The 21,852-nt window shown below is 38.6% G+C and overlaps 1 protein-coding gene across 5 annotated transcripts; it reads left to right on the top strand.

Annotated features, from left to right (window-relative positions):
* Positions 1-668: 668 nt before the first annotated feature.
* On the top strand, positions 669-20,293 carry LOC104908068 (lariat debranching enzyme). Of its 5 annotated transcripts, XR_002041444.3 has the most exons (11): positions 670-1,056; positions 1,901-2,058; positions 6,529-6,650; positions 6,826-7,019; positions 8,150-8,332; positions 8,413-8,531; positions 8,613-8,752; positions 9,273-9,389; positions 12,887-12,999; positions 13,868-13,953; positions 19,668-20,293. XR_002041444.3 is itself a non-coding variant. In XM_010697134.4 (10 exons), the coding sequence occupies exons 1-9, from the start codon at positions 934-936 to the stop codon at positions 12,967-12,969; spliced, it is 1,236 nt and encodes a 411-aa protein (XP_010695436.1). In that variant the 5' UTR covers positions 669-933; the 3' UTR covers positions 12,970-12,999; positions 19,668-20,293. The 5 variants fall into 5 exon arrangements, 4 of the variants coding, with proteins under 4 accessions (XP_010695436.1, XP_048503390.1, XP_019108280.1 ...); XM_010697134.4 differs by lacking the exon at positions 13,868-13,953 and having other exon boundaries at positions 669-1,056; positions 8,616-8,752; XM_048647433.2 differs by lacking the exon at positions 13,868-13,953 and having other exon boundaries at positions 669-1,056; positions 9,276-9,389.
* The last annotated feature ends 1,559 nt before the right edge of the window (positions 20,294-21,852 follow it).

The raw sequence follows: 21,852 nt of genomic DNA, 5'->3' as shown, positions 1-21,852 counted from the left end.
ATATGATCTTTTTTATAAAAAAAATTATCTATTTTGATTTTTTTAAAATACACTTGACAAGGTGGCATACAACTAAAAAAGAAGTTTGAGGTAAATAACTTAGACACTTTTGATAAATTATTATTTATGTTTAATTATGAAGTCAACTTTCTATTTATTTGGACTTTTTATATTTATTAACAATTTTTTTTACTCTTAGATTAAAAAAAATATCGCGGAGGGAAAAATGGTTAAACTGCAAACCAAACCGCACCAAACCGTTTTGCGCGGTTCGGTTTGGGTTGGTTTGGGCAAAAGTGCGGGCGGTTTGGGTTGGAAAAATGCCAAACCGTTTGGGTTGGGTTACATTCCAAATCGCACCAACCCAAACCGCGAACACCCCTAATTTTTTCCCTCTCACATATAATTCTCCCTCCAAAAAATTACACAATACTATATAATAACCCTTTTCCCTTCTCTCACCTCATTTCATCCATAACCTCGTAATAATATATAAAGGTATGTCCAGGCCCAACATTGAGGAAGTCTAAAATGGGACTCAGAACATGGCTCTATTTTAGGGGGGCCTCAAGTTAAAAAAAAAAAAAAACTAAAGAAGTAGCCCAAGTAAGCCGAATAATAATACAAGCAAACCAATCCAGCAGGCAGCAATAGTACACGCCTACACGGTAACATTGCATACACGCAAGAGAACTTCTCTCTTCGATCTACTCCATTAACCACTGCGTATTTAACTATTTGTTCCTCACATCTTCTTTTACCATAAATTAGCGAAATTCGACCCCAAAAAATTAGTAATTACTTCTTCCTCTCTATGTTGTCTATTCTTACTTCTCTAGAAGAGGTAGTTAGGAACATACTCTAGTCCAGGCGGAGACTGGCCTCACCTGCAACATCTCATTGGCACACCACAAGACTGAGGAACTTCCAAAGATGAAGATAGCTGTGGAAGGATGCATGCATGGAGACCTCGACAATGTCTACAAAACTATCATCGAATTAGAGAGAGCAGAGAACACCAAAATTGATCTTCTCATTTGCTGCGGCGATTTTCAGGTCCTTTGTCTTCTATTCTCTACCAATTTTATTTTGATTCTTTGCAAGTTTTGAACTAGTATAGTATTTTTTGCCAAGGTACTTTGTTTGTACGATTGTTAGGGTTTTGTTGGAAAAAAACAAGTTTGTACTGGAAGTAGAATCTTAATGATGTCTGTAGATAGTAAATTTTATTATTTATCTTTAGAATTAAAGTGCTCGTGAGAAAATCTTTCCGAGTTTGTTGTAAAAGCATGTTCAAGTGATTTTAAACAAGGATGTTTGCAAATTGAATAACGAATCCGGAAACTAGATGTGCGAATGTTCATAGTGTTTGTTAACTTTTTTATCTGAGGTATCAAACTCTTTCAGCTATTGTAAATTGTGGTTAAGAAGCATTATTAGCCCATTTTTGGAATGGTGAACGATAGTGAAAGTTACATTTTTGTCATTTTGTGATTAGAAAATCGCGTAAATGATAAGGTGTGTCGGACTCATTACACATGAGCTTTCACAGTTTCACTTGGTGAGAATCAGAAGCAGATGCTATAAATAGTTAGATTGATTGTTTTTAAAAGAGACATGTCAAACGAGAAGATAATCTTGAAGGAAGAAGTTGCTATGTAGAAGTTTAAGGTGTGAAAAATGCTTCGTAATTTGACTGGAATTCTTGGTCCCTTGGGATGTCTCATCAGTGCTGCTACTTAACTTGGTAAATTACACCAGTAGTAGCTTTATTGTGATAATGTTTTCATTGCTATAGAAATGGACTACGCATGTTTGCAACTGTTTGTGCTACTGTTTTATGAGATGAAGTTCCTGAAACGCCATCATGGACTGATACAGAAGTCTGCTCTTATGACAGGCTGTTAGAAACAAAAAGGATCTTGAGAGTTTGAATGTGAAGCCTAAATATAGGCAAATGAACACTTTCTGGAAATATTACTCAGGACAAGTAGTAGCTCCTGTGCCAACTGTTTTCATTGGAGGAAATCATGAAGCATCAAATTACCTCTGGGAACTGTAAGTAGCTTCATGATCCTGGCATCCTGCACTCACCCCTTATAAGCTTGGTTGTGGAACATACATGTCGTTGCTATTCTAATAGTATATTTTATGATATCCTATAAGTTGTTTATCTTTTTAAACAGAATGGAGTTATTCTAATTTCCTGCTGGGAAGAAAGGAATTTTTTTTTTCAATTTATTGATAGTGTTTCTGCTAAGGAACAAATATCTCCAAAAGAATGTTCTTCTTCCAATGCTCATCAAAGAAAATTATTAGATAGTATGATGCTAGCATATCAAGCTAATAGCTTTGAGCATGTTCTGATATGCACAACATATGATTTCTAACCTTTTGTGTTTTTGTTAATTAGTTCAACTCACTCATATTAAGTTAAGTGGGTGATTCCCAACCTGGTAATTAGACTGACAGATGAGTTCTATCTCCTCCTCTCTTTATTTATTGCTTAGTACTCTCATTGTCCTAGATTATTTGTCCATTTTGGTACTTGTTGCTTCATATAGTTGTAAATGAGAGAGCTGAGGTGTTGAATCGAATGTATATCAAAGAACATAAGGATGCATTTAAGTAAGTCTGTAATCATAAAACCGCCTGTTAATTCAATTATGAATGGAGGCTATGGAGCATACATGCATCCAACTTGTGAGTCATTAGACTAATTCTGTTTCATTGTCCCTTGTTAATTTGAGCTTGTTCATCTTGGTTCTTTTAAGTTATATATAGCATGTAACTGGAGTGGATTGAATTCCAATGGTATTTTCTGTGATGACAATTTGATATGAGCTGCACTTTTGCTGGAATCTCAACTTGTAGCCTACCCTTAATTCTTTTTTTTGTTGGTTCTTCTTGGTTCTCTCCTCCCCCTCTCTCTCTCCTTGGATGCTAGTTGTATTTTCTGGGGATATGCCACATATATTTAACCAAACCAGCGTTACCTGATCCGTTATCTAATTCGCCCAAAATGGGCCAAAAATGAACCAAAACGAACCATGATTCGCTTTTCTCAATTTGCGATTCACGCGGGAATAAGGGAATTAGGTAACATTGAACCAAACTTATATTCTTATTTTCTTTATGAAGTTTTATATCTTGCATAGTCTTGCAGATTTTCATTAAAGGTTTTTTCTCTTCAACTTACTTTTACTTCTTTTAGAAAAGTTTAGAAAAGATAAGAGAAATTTCAAAATGTTTAATTAGTAAAGTTCAGAAAAGATAAGAACACTTCAGATTAGTTTAGAAAGAATAAGTAGAAGTTGAGAACAATTAGAGAACTTGAGAGAAGTTCAGAAAAAATAAAATAAGTTCACAAAAAATGAGTTCAAGAGAACATACCCTTAGTCACAGATGCGAAAGCTTTACCAGCCTATCTTGGTTTGTTGCTTGGATGTTCCTTACCTGTATACCTAGGAACATATTCTACCTGTCACTAAGGATGTAATCTTCCAGCCGCAGTTTCTTAATTTAATTTTGTTTTATAATATTCTGTTTTAGTTTGATATTTGTATAAGTTACGGAGAGACCATGTAATTCTTGATTGCTTCAAAGTTATCTGTGGTATATTACACAAACTTTGCTTGGAAGTCAGCATCTGGTCCAATCCTTGAATCCTTGATTACCTTGGAAGGAGAGTGTCCCATACTTGTTTCACTCGATTGTTTCATCCATTTGTCTGCTCATGGAAAGTTTACATAAGTGAAAATTCTTGCTCATTTTTATCTTCTTGACATGAGTGAATATTCAAAGCTCTATCCTAACTAAGAGGATATTCTTATATATTGCATCATAAAGGTGAATGATTAGCCATATCTGACCCCATCATCTCTGTCTTAGCTTCGTAGTGATTACGGAGATCCTCTTTCTTGATCATAAGAACTGGCTTGAGATGTGGCCGTCAGTAGCAGGGAGAACAACAAGGGTTCTTTGGTTTCCTTTCTGTTACTTGGTTCTCATCTTTGTCACTGGTTGAGGGTAAGATGTAAATTAAATTTCTTTTTAGATCCGGAGAAATTCTGTTTCTGAAGTAAAATATTAAGATGAACACCGGCAGTTCTTTTTTACGAGAAGGAAAGTATGAATTCCAAGAAATCTCAATTTTCTTGTAATGTGTAGTTTTTTGTTTGGCGAGGGGATAAGGGTGGTGGTGAATTAGTAAGATGTTGTTGTGCTATCATTAACAACCATTTGAAGAGTCTCATAATATCTATGTATATACTATATAGTATATACTTGAGATATGAACATATAAATAACACAAGTGATATGTACTGTGTGTCTGTGTATGATGATAATGAAAGGATGACAGCTTTTAGTTTGGCTATTGTCATTCTTTTCTCAAGATAGAAAAAAAAGCTTGTAAGGCTTTCTGCAAATTCTATTTCTAAGAATTAGGCTTTCTGCAATCCTTTACATGTCTTGATATCTGATAGCTAAAATTCCTTGGAGGTGTTTACTGGTGAGTGGTGAGAATTAAAGACAAAGAAGATCCCAATTGATCTGATTAACATAAGTTTGGGTTTTGGTGAGATCCTCGTCTTTTGTCTACATGTTCCTTGGGCAGAAACGTGCACATGAACAGCATACATCTATTAGAATGTTTCGTCAGTTGTACTTTTTGACGTTTAGAACTACTTTTACTGTTTCACTACCAAGTGGCCATATTCGCTTTTCTGAAACAAAGATGTTTGGGATTGCCAGAAATTTTAGAGTTCTAGTACTTCATATTCTGTCCACAAGTGTTCTTGTAATGATTTTAAATTTTTTTATGTTTGGAAATAATGATCTTTGGTTAAACGTATAAATCTCGAAAATTTTCTTGTATTAAACATAAGTTAAGCTAGAGGATGACGAACCCTATATGGAATATTTTATTTAGAGTTGGAGGATGAGCTATATTTTAAAGTTATAATGTATTATTGACTTTGTTTTAAAAAGGGCGCGCTCAGGCGCAAGAAAAATCGCCTTGGAAGTCATAGGCGAGGCGATCTACAATGGGCGCAGGCAGGCGCGCGCTTTTTCAAGCTCGATGCGTGAGGAGGGAAGAAGATCTTCGCTAAAAACCTTTAAAAAAGCCAAATTTCTTGAAAATAAGACTTTACCCAGTCTTTATTCTACAAAATCGAGCAAAAGCCCTCATCTGATTGCACGAATTTACTTCATTTCAACCCACAAATTGAAATCCCTAATTTAAAAAACCCTAATTCGCGAACTGCAAACCAATACCCAAATGAGTGGTTCTGGGTGTTGCCAGCGAGCCATATCTAGTGGCCGACGGCACTTTATGACATCTCCGGTGGCCGGCGACAGAGGTTTTCAGGTTAGTTTTTGTTTTCTCTCTCTTCCATGGCCAACACTTTTTCTCCTTCTGCTTCATCTTTTCTACTCTCTTCCTCTTCGATCTGGATTCACGTTGCGTTTTTCAAATGCTTCGATTCTCATCTTCTTCGATTCTGACATGTTTTTCCTATGTTCTGCGACCTCTTTCTTCTTTTCTTCCATGCTCTTCTTTACCCTTTCTTTTTTCTCCTGTCTCTGGGCCCAGTGTTATATGAGTAAAGATACAAATATATATATTAAAGAGACTGTCATTTGTTTTATATTAATTACCTTTTTTTTACTACTTTTATGTTAATTACTTTTTCTTTAAGGAATATATTTTAATTACTTTAGTATGTGCTTTATCTACTTAAAATCTAATACCATAGAAATTAAAAAATAAAGGTGCGCCTCATATACGAGATGCGTGGGCCTTTGCCTTGCGCCTTTTAAAACTAAGATTATTGAATAGCTTAGAAGTTGATGTCAGTGTTTATACTCTCAGCAATCAGCTGATTGAAAATCCGGGAGTTACCACTTACCTACCATGCAGGCCCAAGATCTTATCTTGGTGCTGCTTCAATCAGGTTGAATTCTATGAAATCTCTGTGAAGAGCTGTTGGTAGGGATGACATAGATCCAAAATTTTTAATAAGCTGTGAATGTGTTTCACAGTGATATTTAAAAGTTTTTTTTTTTTTAATGCGAGGAGATCTTCTTCTCTTGCATACTGCCATTATAGCTTCCGTTTCAATAACAACTTCTATATTGGAGTCCTGTTGTTTTTGTAAAAATGATCTCTGCTCTCAACTGATTCAAGCACCGTCTTTGGGTGATCATCTTGGCTATCATAGTCGTCATAGAAAATCAAGTAGTTTCTCAAGTGAAGGCGGATTTGTATTTTGAGGGTTGCTTTCAATCATCATCCTTAATCTTTATGACTAAGCTAATTTTATCGTCTACTCCCATTATCATGTTTTGTTCTTTGGTCAGTAATGTCTTTTAAAATCTCTGTTGCAAAATTTCATGTTAATATATTGCTAGTGATATTCACTAAATATGTGAAATGATGTTCATCATAATTATCAACTGATGTTATGTTGCTGAAATTCATCCAAAATTCCTTATGCTAGTAGCAATGTTGATTGTTTCTAGGTACTACGGTGGATGGGCCGCACCTAATATATACTTCTTGGGTTTTGCGGGAGTGATCAAATTTGGCAGCATACGAATTGGTGGATTGTCGGGGATATACAATTTTCGTCATTATAAATTAGGTTGGCTGGTTTGCATATATTATAGTTTGCGTGGTTTTGGTATTTTCTTATTACAAACATGGGTTAGATATTGTTATGACAAATATGTATTACTTGACATCTCTGTAATTCTGTCTTCCTTTAGCAACAGAAAAGAGGGAATAATTTGTCATGTATGTGTTTTATATACGAGCAGGTCATTTTGAGAGACCTCCATACAACGAGAGTGATATTCGGTCCATCTATCATGTTCGTGAGTATGATGCTCACAAGCTTATGCAAGTTGAGGAGCCAATAGATATATTTCTTTCTCATGATTGGCCACTTGGTATTACTGATTGTGGAAATTGGAGGGAACTTGTTCGGAAGAAGCCATTTTTTGAAAAAGAGGTAATATCAATTATGCTGCTGACAATTCCATAAAAAGAAAAAGGGTACTGACAAGAGTCTGATATGAGGGCTGATTGGCTGAAAGTTCATCTCTGGTTTTATTTGGTGCCTAAGTAGCAGATGGATTTGTCTCACTAATCAGTGATGTAGTATAGATATTGAACTGTTATAGTCCTATCCATTTGGGTATCAGCATGCGTGTTCACTTTTGAGTTAGTGGCTCATTGCATAGTAGGAGTATGGCTTGCTAGGTACACATGTTAGTCAAATTTAACATGTTTTTTTAATAGCTGACCATCTTGCACTATCAGGACATAAACTCATTGTTCCAGTAACCTAGTAATAATTATCTTATGTATTCTTAACCTCTACGTAGTATTCCTTTTTCATTTTTGGAGATATGATTGTGCAACACATTATTATTAGTGAGCTCTTTTTATTGGGGTAGTACAAATTTGCTACTAATTCAGGTACAAGAAGCAATTATATCAAAGAAACAGAATCAGGGTAACCAAATAGAAGAAGTATTGATTGAATCAGGGTGATCCTCTCAATCACAACTCTCAACCATTCGAGAGGGCTGAGTTCTCCCAAGTGTGTTTACTCTTCTCTCTATATTGCATACCTCATTCAGTTTCCCTCCACATTATTTATACCCACTAAACAAGTATCTTTCTCTGCCACCTATTTCCTCATTTTACTATTTACAATAATCAGTGCATAACAATATAGTAAATTACTTAGGTGCCCTTCTTGTTCTTTCTAGAATAAGTGAACTTGATAGGAGATCTGCTACTCTGATGTGCTGCACAATTGTACGTAAGATCTGTTTTCCTGAATTTCTATAAAACAAAGCAAATATAATAATAGGGGGGGGGGGGCTTGCTTACGAGAAGCAAGCACCTTCTCCATGCGCTTTGCACTAGGTTCTAGGGACCCTTTGCGCTTTGCATCTTTCACAACTCAGGTAGAAAGATCAATTCTAGTGATTCCATCATCGCGTGATGGTTGAAGTGTTTTGGTGTTGCATATGTGTATGTAATCTAACTGTATGCTTGCATGAAAATTCAGACAATGTAGATGTAATCTTTTCACCATGACTTACTATTTGTAAGTGTTATCTTTGCCAGATCCAGGAACGAACTCTTGGTAGTAAGCCTGCGGCGAAGCTGCTGGAGAACTTGAAACCTTCCTATTGGTTTTCGGCTCACCTGCACTGTAAATTTTCTTCCCTTGTCCAACATGGCGATGATGGTCCTGTGACAAAGTTTCTTGCACTTGACAAGTGCTTACCTGGTCGCAAATTCTTACAGGTATTAATTGGTGACCCCACTTGTGGTCCGAGTTATTTACTGTCTAGATTTACTGATGGTAAATGTATATTGTGTGTCAGGTTATTGACATTGAATCAGGACCTGGACCATTTGAAATATGTTATGATGAGGAATGGCTTGCAATAACTCGGATATTCAATCCTGCCTTCCCCCTTACTAGAAAGCCTGCTGATTTGCGGTGTGTGTTACTTCATCTGTTTGTTTCTAATCCTCTTATCCTTTAATTAAGCCTTGAAATAATATCGTGTTTCTTGAAAAGGAGTGTGCAAGTCGACAAAGAAGGTTGTCGCCAGTGGGTCAGGAGTAAGCTAAATATAAGAGGGGCTAAACCCTTTGAATTCTCACGAACAGCTCCATGCTATGATCCCGTTCAATCTGTTTCAAATGGCCCCGGAGCAGGTAATCATGTAGTGTATTGTGTACTAAGGAAGTATTTTCTGCTATGTAATTTTTAGATCAAAGCAGTTTTCTGTTTATTATGGGTATTTTGCAATTAAAGCGCATTCAGCAAGCCGTTTTTTAGGCTAGAAAATATGAGTTCTTGCTTCTCTTGTTGGAACTGTGATTAGCTGATGTTACTTTGTTTATCCAGCATGCTCAATTAGTTCTTCATTGTGGTGAATATGGTAACTGTTGGTGTTCGTTAGAAGCTCTGAAATCTTATTCCTTTTTTAACTCCAAATTTGATGTGTATTTTGATGGTTGTTGGATGGTATGTTAGCTTTCTGTCTGCCTATACCAATGTTCTATCTCGCATACGATAGCATTATTGGCGCCCTTGTGTTTTCCAGGCTTGAATAGTAGCTGGTTGTTTTCAAATAAGAAGGAATGTCTTCTTCTTCATGTAAATAGGGTTCATTTACATTTCTTTGTTTAATATGTAATTGCTATTTTGATGGTTATCAATATATGATTGCAGAAGATCATCGGAATCCTCAGACAGAGGCACTCCTGAAGTTTCTTGAGCTACCATATCTTCTTGATAACTCCACTGCTTCTAGTGAGCTGAGTTCAGACTCACCTTCAGTATCTAGAGGTGATATTTTGCATGACTGTACATACTAGAGAATTTCTGTCTTTTGAGCTTTTCATTCGATATACTGTGAAATAAAGTTTTGCTATAATATCAATTAATATTACAGATGCAATTTTGCATTGTATTTGTGAACTCCTCCTAGAGATGTAAGAAGCGACTTAAAGCACATGACCGAAATGAAAAGCCATGAGGTTGTTGTAGTCTATGTCACGTGTTAGGTGTTGTCCATGTCCCAGTGCCTGAACTATCCCCTGAATTAGGACATAGTATGGGTACATGACAATTATAAATAACAATATCTAGTCTTGTTTTTCTCTTTAAGGAGAAATATTGATGAAAAAAGATCAATCCAAGTGGGCCGAATAGCTGGATGAGTATCAAAATACTAAATCATTCTTTTAAAAAAATATCCGGGGGTAAACCTTTATATTAAAAAGCTTTGACGGTCATCTCGACTAGAATTACTTTCAAGGGTGTGTTTCCCTTTTGCTCTTACTTCTCCATCGATTCTTTTCCAATTCCCCTCATATCTCCTCTTTCATCTTATCTCTCTTTCTCTTTCAGCCATTTGCCTCATTTAAAGGAGGTTATATGAAGGACAGAAACATGGGTAAAAATAAAAATAAAAGGGTTTTTCTACGTTATGCCCTCGTGTTTTTTCATTTTTTATGTTGTACCCCATCTTTTTGGAATTTCTACACTGTGCCCTTGTGTTATCTATTTTTAATACAAAATACCATTAATGAGGGCTTATTAATGACGGACGTTAGGTTTGACATTAAATGTGTCACCTACCGTCAATTTTATATTTTTTTCGAACCAAAAGAAAAAGAAAATAAAATACCCCTCCTCTCTCTCTATCCTGTATTGATCATTCAACTTCCTTACTCCCTCTTCTTCGCACTCTGTCTCAAAAACAAAATCCCATAGCAAAAAATTTACCTTATTTTGCGTAATTGAGCAACGAAGATAATGGCGGTGAATTTTGAAGAATCCTAGCTAAAAGTGGAGTCTTTTGAGCGCAAAATTCTTGAACTCAGTTGCGAAAATTGAAGTGAAATCCCTCTCCTTAGGTATGGTTCTAAAACTTACAACCTTTAGTTCATGAAAATGCGGAAAAGGCTTTTTTGCATGTTCCCATAAAATATTTTTAGGATTTTGCTTGTGTTTCCTGAATTATTGCAGTGGTTGTGGTTTTAATTTTTTGCAGAAATGGAAGACAAAATACCGAAATTACATTATTTGGGAAATCATGTTGTTTAAAGTATAGATGATATTGATAAGTGATTGATGATTGATGTGTTAAATGATATGTGTGTTGAGTTTGCTAAAAATGGGTTAGAGCTTCCAAAAAGGCTTCCAAAACTATTAGAAGAAATTCCTAATTTTCCACCCCATTCCAAGGCCCGCAACTGAGGAAGAATTTGCAGTTGACATTGTTGATGATGGAGAGGAGCTTCAAAGAGAAAAGGAAGAAGATTAAGATTTGGGGCAGGGAAAAGAAGTTAATAAAAAGGAGTCAAACCCTAGTTTTTTTGGTGGGAAAGTTTCCCTCTCATGTTTTTTTTTAACAGCTACTCAAATTAATTTAATTAATTAATCATTATTAATTTCACTAACGGGACACATAACATCCACTTAACGGTAATGGCATTTGTATTAAAAATAGATAACACAAGGGCACAGTGTAGAAATTCCAAAAAGATCGGGTACAACGTAGAAAATGAAAAAATACGAGGGACGTAGAAAAACCCAAAATAAAAAGAAGGGGGGGGGGGGATTGAAAAATAAGGTGAAAGGTGGGAAATTCGTGGTAGGAAAATGGGCCTAAATGATTGACAGTGCTTATAAATATAGACAAGATGGATTCACGGATAAACAATAAATAATTAGACTTTCGAATGGTCAGATTCACTCCCAAAATAAAATGCTTACACAGTTTTTTGGATACCCCTCTCTCCTTTAACCTCTTTCCTTCAATTACATCATAATATTATTCTCTCATTGCATAACAACTTCTAACACCTAAGTGAATTATTTAAACTACCTTATATACCAAGTTCACCCTCACTTATGGCACCTTGCATACATAAATCTGATATGTGGCTTAGGTAGATGTGTAGCACATATAATAGCTCCAGAATCCCTAATTTAAATATCTAAACCGCAGAAAAGAAATTCCTAGAATATCTTTTTCCTCCTGCAATGAGTAATGTCAAGTGGCCAAATGCACAATCCACCTCTGGCCATCTAAACACGTGCACCATCAAAAAAATCTAGCAATTTGTGATGCACTTTGTTAGGAAATAGGGTGTTGTAGTTTGATTAATACGGAACAGAAAATCAATGAAATAATAAAGGTGAGAAAACTATAAAGATGAACAAACAAAGAATACAAGGATTTACGTGGTTCAGTCAAATTTGACCTACGTCCAAAGGTGGGGGGGGGGGTTAGAGCTTCTTCACTATAATGGAGAAAATCAGAGAGAATAATACGAGTCCTAAATTCTAGAGACTAAAAGTGTTTCATAAGTTGTATCTATAATAATGAACACCAAGAGCCCTTTTATAATTATAAGGAACCCCGTACAAATCCTAAAAGATAACTCAAAAACGAAAAATACCGAAAAAAACGCGTGTAGCGCACAAAACCGGCGCACTGCCAACCGGGCCGGGCGAAATCCGCCCGATCGGGCCCGAGATGGAACAGTTTCGTCAGTTCTTCGTAAAACAGTCATAATTTTCTCGTTTCTCAGCGGAATTGGGCATATGAGCTATCGTTGGAAAGCTCTTTGAACAAGCTATCACCTCCAATTCAAATCACATCAAAAACCATTTATAGATTGAGAGATATGCGCATTCAAAGTTAGCTTTATGCCATTCACAAGATTTGAAGTCATAAATAACACACTTGAACGCATTGTGTGCTTGAGCTAACTGGTTACAAGAGACCAAACAGCAAAGAAATCTGAAGGAGATCACCGGAATTCTTAATGAAGGAAGAGTAGATGGGGCTTATCTGATCTGTGTATATATCAATTATGGTAAGTCTAGCTTTGCCAGGCAGCCAATTCTGCATGAGATTGCAGAGACTAAACATGCATCTGGGAGCAGCTTAAGACTGCTGAATAGTTCTTCACTATTCTACTTTCGTAGAGCAGCTATTGAGGGCTTGTAATTATCAATATACCACTTTGGCCATCGAACATATACGAGATTGCCAAACGTATCATCTAATACTAAGAAGATCGCCAGAAGACTCGTCAATCTTGTGCAATTCAGGGTCTTCCTCTTACCTATCTCGAGGTTCAGACATTCAGTGATGCCTGATGAATAATCCCACCCCCTTCGGTAGAGAGAGCGTCAAGGATGTTGGGTGGGTGGAAGATGACTTCTAGTGGACTTTGTGTCACTTTGATTTTCTTGCTTATTTGGTGCGTCATGTATCGTTTCTCACTTTTAAGACCTTCAATGTCAATGATTATGCTTTTATGTAGGCTTCTATTCCAATAATGAAGACATTCCAATTGATGATGTGGATGAATTAGAAGAACTGGCTGCTGATGATGACGACGACTAAGCAACTGATGAGGCATGAATCAGAAGGCAGGTAAGAAATCCACGCATTTTGCTTACTTAGATAGGCCCTTATGAACTCAAATATAAATCTTTTTTCCCGAATGCTGATTGCCATTGGCTATGTTTCTCTGCTGTATTTTTTTGTCGTGTCAGATGTTTAAGTTTTTCCCCCCTTCCATTGAGAGAGTATGTCTCAATTCTCGCTTGTGGATCATACATTATAAAATGTTAGCACTAGAATTCTTGGGAGCGAAGGTCTGTTTAGTCAGAGAAATGAAACTGGGTTATTTTTAGAAACTGGGTAATTAGGGATTTATGGGGTTATGAAGTGGGGTACGGAAGGTAGAAAGGGGAAGAAATTTGCTGTAGAGGGGATAAGGATGTGGAGATTAGACAGAAACATCCCTGGAAGGAAAAGGTGTAGATTAAAACAGATAGTGTATTAGTGTGCAGCTGCTTGTGTTTGCTCACTAATATTATCATCATATTGATGCTTTAGGAATTATGTTCACGCATGTACTTAAACCATATGTTTTCTAAGAAGTATATAAAAACCAATGTTATTACATGAAATATTACTGGATTCATCTCACTATGTATTTTCAAAATATTAATATATCATAATATATACTGATAAACAATTAACTTGTCAAAGTTGTTTGTTGGCAAGCACGCAAGTGAAACTGTTGTCTTCTTTTAGGAAATAGGGGAAGTATATATCTTGGGCGCCTATTTAATTTTATGTCCTGTTACTTGCTGATCTAATTAGATTGAAATGCGCTAATCTTCAAGGTGTAAGCTGTTCCAGCAAATGTTGTCTTGAGTTACTTTAAGAATAAGAATATAATGTAAAGGGGGCTGTAAAGGCTAGTAATCTAGTCTTTGTTTATATTTTCCAGATGCTAGATTTCTTGCATTGACTCCTTTAGCTGCCTCATTGTGTTAAAGTGTGGTTTGTTTGGTGGAGACCCGGGAATATGCTAAGGTAAACCTTAGTACAGTAACAGCAATGAATATTTCTATCACAAGATTAGGCCAACAGATAGTAAGTTGTATAGCTTGATCAAGGTAACCAAGAATTACAACTCCTTACTCTTCGAGAGGTAAGGTTTCTCCTACTCAGGACTTTCTTACTCAATATTTGCATAAACGAAAAGCTACTGCCTACTGGCTATTTATTACAGAAATCTAATGCTGAGAGTGCTGAGGTGTCCTCTAGCCATAACAACTTTCTAACAGATTCTTCCCCCCTTGATGATAAGAGCAGTAGCATAACCCAAGTAGCTTATCACTTTCTAGAAGCTTCATTCTTCTTTTTCTTCCTGTGATACGTGTATAGCAAGGGAGGTTTATATTGGGCCTTAGCATTACCCCCCAGCCAAACTGCCACCTTGTCCTCAAGGTGGAAAGATGGAAAGCGCAAGTTAAGAGCCTGGGCCTCTTCCCATGTAGCATTGAAAGAAGGTAAGTCTTTCCACTGGACCAAAACCTGGGAAACCTCAGAAGAATTGTGAGCTGCTGTTCTGACTCCAAGTATGGCTTGTGGCTCCACCTCCAAGGTAAGATCAGAGGAGAGTTGAGCAGGTATAGTGGCAGAGAGAGGAAGGTTGCCCACAGCTTGTTTCAATTGAGAAACATGAAAAACCGGGTGAATTTTGACATGTGAAGGGAGTTCCAGCTTATAAGCGACAGTACCAATGCGAGTCAGCACCTTATAAGGCCCATAAAATCTGGGAGCAAGCTTGTCATAAGGCCTTGTAGCCAATGAGAGCTGACGATAAGGCTGAAGTTTCAAGTAAACCATGTCCCCTGGTTCGAAACTCACGGCCCGGCGCTTGGAGTTCTCTTGGACCTTCATGCTGTGCTGAGCCTGAAGAAGGTAGAATTTGAGCTCATCCAAGATGAGGTCTCTGTCCAAGAGTTGTTCTTCCAGAGTACTAACAGCTGTGCTACCCCGTTCACATCGATAAAGAGGAGGGGGGTCTCTCCCATAAACTGCCTTGAACGGAGTGCTATTAATAGAGGAATGCCATGACGTATTGTACCAATACTCAGCCCACGCAAGCCAAGCAGCCCAGTTCCGTGGTTTCCCTTGGATGAAGCATCGTAAACAGGCCTCCAAACACTTGTTGACCACTTCGGTTTGGCCATCGGTCTGTGGGTGGTAAGAAGTACTTTTGTGCAACTGAATACCCTGCAATCTGAAAAGCTCCTGCCAGAAAATGCTCATAAAAATCTTGTCACGATCAGACACAATGGTAGAGGGAAACCCGTGCAGACGCACTACTTCCTTGACAAACACCTTGGCAACGATCTGGGCTGTAAAAGGATGTCGGAGAGAAATGAAATGGGCATATTTCGAAAGCCTGTCCACAACTACCAAAATTGAATCCATGCCCAACGAACGAGGAAGGCCCTCTACAAAGTCCATAGAAACGTCCTCCCAAATCTGATTAGGGATAGGCAGTGGCTGGAGGAGGCCTGCTGGACTCAGGGTAGAAGTTTTTTGTTGCTGACACGTCGCACATGACTGCACCAAAGTTTCCACATCTCGGCGCATTCCTTTCCAAAACCATTCTGCTGCCAGGCGTTGGTAAGTTTTATGCACCCCGGAGTGGCCCGCAATAGGAGAAGTGTGATATTCCTGGAGAAGGAGGGGAATAATTGCCAACCCTCTAGGTAAAACCAACCGGATTTTATACTTGAGCAACCCCCGTTCAACCGCAAACCCCTTTAGAGTACTGTTGCCACTAAGGATGTCAGAGGTGATTTGTTGGAGCCATGGGTCCTGGTGGATCTGCTTGTACACCACAGCCCATTCTATGCCATGAGAAGTAACCATAGAAATCAATTCAGAGTGGGGAGGGAACCCACGAGATAAGGCATCAGCCACCTTGTTACACGGCCCAGGTTTGTATTTTATCTCGAAATCAAAACCCAATAGCTTACCAACCCATTTCTGATATTGCGGCCCGATCTCCCGTTGCTCCAGCAAGTGTTTCAAACTTTGTTGATCTGAATGGATGACAAAATGGCGGCCCATAAGATAATGCCTCCATTTTTGTACTCCCAAGACCACTGCCATGAGCTCTTTTTCATAAATCGACTTGCTCATGGCTCGGACCCCTAACGTCTTGCTGAAATAAGCAATTGGATGGCCTGCTTGTAGTAGCACAGCACCTAACCCGTAACCACAAGCATCTGCCTCCAGTACAAAAGGCAGGTTAAAGTCAGGCATATAAGTATGGGAGCTGTAGTAAGGGCTGTCTTGAGATGAAGGAAAGCCTTGGTAGCTTCCGAAGACCACCCAAATTGCTCCTTCTTGAGCTGGTGGGTTAGTGGCTGTGCAATGCTCGCATAATTCTGCACAAATTTACGGTAGTAACCAGTGAGGCCTAGGAATCCTCGCAACTCCCGCAAGGATTTAGGCTCAAGCCAATCCAACATGGCTTGTATCTTGCTTTGATCCATAGCCACCCCTTTTGCCGAAATTACATGACCAAGATATGCTACTTCAGTTTTGCCAAATTCACATTTTTTTCTATTGGCATAAAGCTGGTGTGCTGCCAGCAATCCCAATACCGTGTGCATATGGTCGACATGCTGCTGCATATTCTCACTATAAATGAGAATGTCATCGAAAAACACCAACACAAAACGACGGAGGTATGGGCGGAAAACCTCGTTCATAAGGCCTTGAAAAGTTGCAGGCGCATTCATTAAGCCGAATGGCATAACTAGAAATTCATAGTGCCCCTCATGAGTGCGAAATGCGGTTTTAGGCACATCTTCCTGCCGCATACGAATTTGGTGATACCCAGATTTGAGGTCCAGTTTTGAGAACACAGTCGCTCCATGTAACTCATCTAGTAACTCATCTATCACTGGGATCGGATATTTGTCAGGGACTGTGGCTTTGTTCAGAGCTCTATAGTCGACACAAAAACGCCATGAACCATCTTTTTTCTTTACCAATAGTACGGGACTAGAATAAGCACTATGTGAGGCCTGAATAATTCCTGCTAACAGCATGTCCCGAATGAGAGACTCTATTTCGCCCTTCTGAACTTGGGGATACTTATAAGGACGAACGCTAATTGGGTCGGTGCCATGTTTCAATGTTATAGCATGCTCATGGCTGCGTAAAGGAGGTAAGCCAGAGGGCATATGAAATACCTGTTCGTATGAAAGTAGAACTGGTCGCAGCTCCTTTGGGCAGTCGTTCCCCTCTGTGTCCTGCTCTACCTGCTCCAACTGATTTAATTCTACCAGAAATCCCCCTTTCTCCTTCCTGATGGTTCGTAGCATGGCTTTAAGTGATATACAAGCCCTACTTAAAGATGGGTCTCCCTTCAACGAGACGGTGTTGTTGCCATGTTTGAAGGAGATTGTCTGGGTCTTCCAATTGGTTGTCATCGTTCCCAGTTTTTCTAACCATTGAATGCCCAGAACGAGGTCGGAGTTTCCCAGAGGTAAGGGCAAATAATCTTCAATCACCTGCACACCTTGCATCACCAACACAACACCCTTACACTCACCCTCCCTTTGCACCGCAGTTCCGGTTCCCAAAGAGACCCCGAAAGATTTGGAAGAAGATACGGGAATGTTGAGCCTCTGAATCGTCTCTGGTGAAATAAAATTATGAGTCGCTCCCGAGTCAATCATGATCACGACTTTTTCTCAGTGTATCGTGCCTTCTAGTTTGAGAGTTTTTGGGCTAGAAATTCCCATGACTGAATTGAGGGAAATTTCGGGTTGGTGGTATTCGGGTGGTGGGGGAGCTGTATTTGTGGTGGTAAGGGGGTTGGGTCATGATGGGTAAGGTATAGGGGTTGTGTGTTTTCAGGAAACTCAAACTCATCATCATCATCTTGAGTGAGGAGGACACTCAATCCCCTTTTAGAGCAACGATGGCCCACATGCCACTTGGCATCACATTTGAAACACAACCCTCTTTCTCTCTTATACTGAAGATCCTTGTCACTCAACCTTTTGAGCTCTCCAATGGGTCTGGCTATGGGAAGAAGGGATTTATCTTGGTTGATTTGGGTCTGGGCAGTAGGTGTGAAGTGGTTTGAGGCTGTGGATTGGATTGTTGGTGATGAGTGGGTCTTAAAGTGGCTATTGGAGTGTTGTTGGCTGCTGGCTCCCATGGAACGTCTGGGCCCTAAAGAGTTCCAGCCCATTGACCTTTGCTTATTTTCAATTTTCAGAGACTGGTCCATGGCCTGCTCAAGTGTGCGGGGCCCGTTAACCCATAACTCTGTTTTAATGCCCTCGGTTAACCCACTGATAAATTTCCCCAGCACCACCTCCTCCGATATCCCCTCAAGTGGTGCTATAAGCTCAATAAACTTCCGCCGATATTCCTCCACACTTCCTAGTTACCGGTGGTCTAACCACTGTTCATACAGTGATCCGGCAGCAGTGGGCCGGAATTCTCTCAACAGCAACCCTTTCATCTCCTCCCACCGCCGTATCGGCCGCCTCCGATGTTCCCACTGATACCACAAGAGCGCGTCCCCTTCCAGCGAGACCACCGCCGCCTCTACACGCTCCACCTCCGACAAGCGATAGAAGCTGAAGAAACGTTCAGCCCTAATTATCCACCCATCCGGGTTTGACCCGTTAAAGAGGGGTAGATCCAGCTTCTTTGCTCGCCATCCCCCGCCGCGATAACCACCGCCAAACCCTGCTCCTTCCTCGTCGTCAAACCGGCGCTCCAACTCTTCTCCTTGATCTGGCCCACCGTTATTGACACTTCCCCTGCCTCGTCTCTCTCCAGCGCGAGACGATTCCGGGTGGTTCTGTTCTTCCTCCGGCAGTCTCGATCCCAAAGCGACTCGCACCTCTGCCTGAAAACGCTCCTGTTGGCGGCGACAGGTGGCGATTACTGATTCATGATCAGCCCTAGCCCTGGTAACCCTTCCTTCCAACCGATCGGAGAGAGAAACGAATTCCTCTCCCATTTTTTGTGTTGCCTTCTCAAGGCTTTCGGTGATCTGAGACGAAAGAGTTTCCTGGAAGGCCAGCAATGCACTGTTCATGGCTGACTGAACCTCCTGCGAGATCGAAGCCCGGAGCTCCACCATCCCCTGTTCTAGCTGCTCTATTCGTTGCCTGTTGCTCACCATTTCTTCCCAGCTCTAGACCGTCACTTGCTCTGATACCAATTGCTAAGGTAAACCTTAGTAAAGTAACAACAATGAATATTTCTATCACAAGATTAGGCCAACAGATAGTAAGTTGTATAGCTTGATCAAGGTAACCAAGAATTACAACTCCTTACTCTTCGAGAGGTAAGGTTTCTCCTACTTAGGACTTTCTTACTCAATATTTGCATAAACGAAAAGCTACTGCCTACTGGCTATTTATTACAGAAATCTAATGCTGAGAGTGCTGAGGTGTCCTCTAGCCAGGTGTCCTCTAGCCATAACAACTTTCTAACAGATTCTTCCCCCCTTGATGATAAGAGCAGTGGCATAACCCAAGTAGCTTATCACTTTCTAGAAGCTTCATTCTTCTTTTTCTTCCTGTGATACGTGTATAGCAAGGGAGGTTTATATTGGGCCTTAGCAGAATATTTCAGTCAGATGCTATCTTGTATTCTTGTATTACCATTTTTTTACCCCCCCCCCCTCTTATTTTCTGATTTGTTTTCTTTTGTTAACCTTTAAGCATAATTCTTTTTTCCAACAGAGAAATGTATCGTCAGCTTTTATTCATGGTGCATTTGTTGTGCTACAAATACTCAGTTCAGACCATGGTTGGGTCATCAACATTATCAGCAGGAGGCTCTGACACACGCTCAAAAGGCCTTTAAATTTGGTATCTCAACCATTTTTTTTGCTGGAAATAGAACTTAACATCTTGATCTCTTCCAAATGTCAGCACTGCACGTCGTGTATAGAAGCAGGTATCAACTAGTTGCAACTCCAGGAACAGGGCAATTTGTGTTGCATAGAATAGAGTAATATCTTCCGATTAATGCCATTGAGGAAATGTACAGAATTAGTATTGAGGATTAAACCTAGGTGGTTGTTTTTTTCATTGGAAAAATTTAATATTGGTAGCTGATTGTTCAGCACAAGGAGACCAGAAATCAAACCTAGCTGCTGCCAGTTTACTGCTCTCGCATATTCACAGGGATGAAAAGCAGTTTCCTAGGATAACTGGTAGTTTGCTCGATTGTCACAAAATGTGTATTGATCCCAAGAGAGTATTATTCTTTTAAACAAGCGAATGTTGTCACGTGTCTTTACCTGATTGATTAGCTATAGTTTTTATATATATTGCTGAAAGCACAAAGCAGTATGTTCCAATGATTCCCTTCCATAGTACACCCCAGCCACTTTTGTCGTCGTGTTTATGGCGGAAGTTAGTATACTACTTGTAGAGAAGAGAATAGGAGGATTCAAAGGCGGTGCTTATCTGCGTATTGCAGAGAATGTGGTGGTGTTTTGTTCCTTCTATATTTTATTTTGTCTTCACTGCAACATGTTTGCCCCCATCCCTCCTCTCCAGAATGTGTCATCAATGTAAACCTCCTACAATTTTTTCTGCCATCGTAAGAAAGACAGCTAACTTTACTCACGACATCAGTCATATAATTGGTGAATTGTTCTGTTAGATTTGGAAAGACAAGTATTAAACAAGGTGAGACTAACCAAAGAAAAGGTAAGTGGGATTTTTTTGTCCAATGTTGTGCTTTGGCAGATGAATGTGGGATAATACTACAGGTTTCATGTTTAAGTCTGTTTGTTTTTATTATATTCATCATATTCCCAGGTATATCAATGTATATGTTACATCCAAGACTGATTTTTGTTCATTTGTTATTGAAAGTCTCCCTTTTTGCTCGTTTGGAGGAAATCAAATGGTACTGAGCAAAAAATAGCTTAATGTTCACGGTATATTCAGTTGTATGATAAAAGTTGTAGTATATTTCACTGTTTAAAACTTCAAATTAATTATTTATTTCGCAAGATTTTCTATTTTTTTTCTGTTTGAGTGTACTGATACGTCATACATACCCAAGCTCTATTGTTCTTTTAATATAAAGCCTTGTATTTCTAGCTCACAAGTAATGGGAAAAACACCAAGGTCCTGTTCTTTGGGGGCACAAATTCATTTCAGTTCAATCTAGTTAGTTTTCTCTCATAATTTTAGTTTAATTCAAATTAGTTTAGTTGAACCCAAAAAGAACAAAGTTTAAGACATTCACACATAATATACACATTTTTGAAAGCTCCTTTTTCTTCTCTTCAATAGATTAATACTTTTATTTATAATATTTTCTTTGTTGGATTTAGAAATTTGTTAGGAATTGAAATTTATTTGATTATGACCCAAATTTTGCTTAGAGTTAAGAATCACTTAGTTTTTTTTTTTTTTTTGTTTCTTAAAAAATTATCAAGTGACATAATTGTGTTAGAGTACAACCAATGGTTGTCCTATAATTTGTGGCACAAATTCATTTCAGTTCAATTTAATTAGTTTTCTCTCATAATTTTAGTTTAATTCAAATTAGTTTAGTAGAGCCCAAAAAGAACAAAGTCTAAGGCATTCACATACAATATACACACTTTTGAAAACTCCTTTTTCTTCTCTTCTCTAGATTAATACTTTTATTTATAATATTTTCTTCGTTGGATTTAGAAATTTGTTAGGAATTGAAATTTATTTGATTATGACCCAAATTTTGCTTAGAGTTAACAATCACTTAGTTCTTTTTTATGTTTCTTAAAAAATTATCAAGTGACATAATTGTGTTAGAGAACAATCAATGGTTGCCTTATAGTTTGTGGTCATCAATTATTCTATTACTCCCTCACTCTTATATCTACCCTGTCATATTTTTCTATCTCCTCCAATTCCTTCTTTG

The sequence above is a fragment of the Beta vulgaris genome, chromosome 1 (assembly GCF_026745355.1).
Source record: "Beta vulgaris subsp. vulgaris cultivar EL10 chromosome 1, EL10.2, whole genome shotgun sequence".
NCBI lineage: Eukaryota > Viridiplantae > Streptophyta > Magnoliopsida > Caryophyllales > Amaranthaceae > Beta > Beta vulgaris.
The sequence above is the reverse complement of the archived record's forward strand: the minus strand, read 5'-3'. Positions and strand labels throughout refer to the sequence as shown.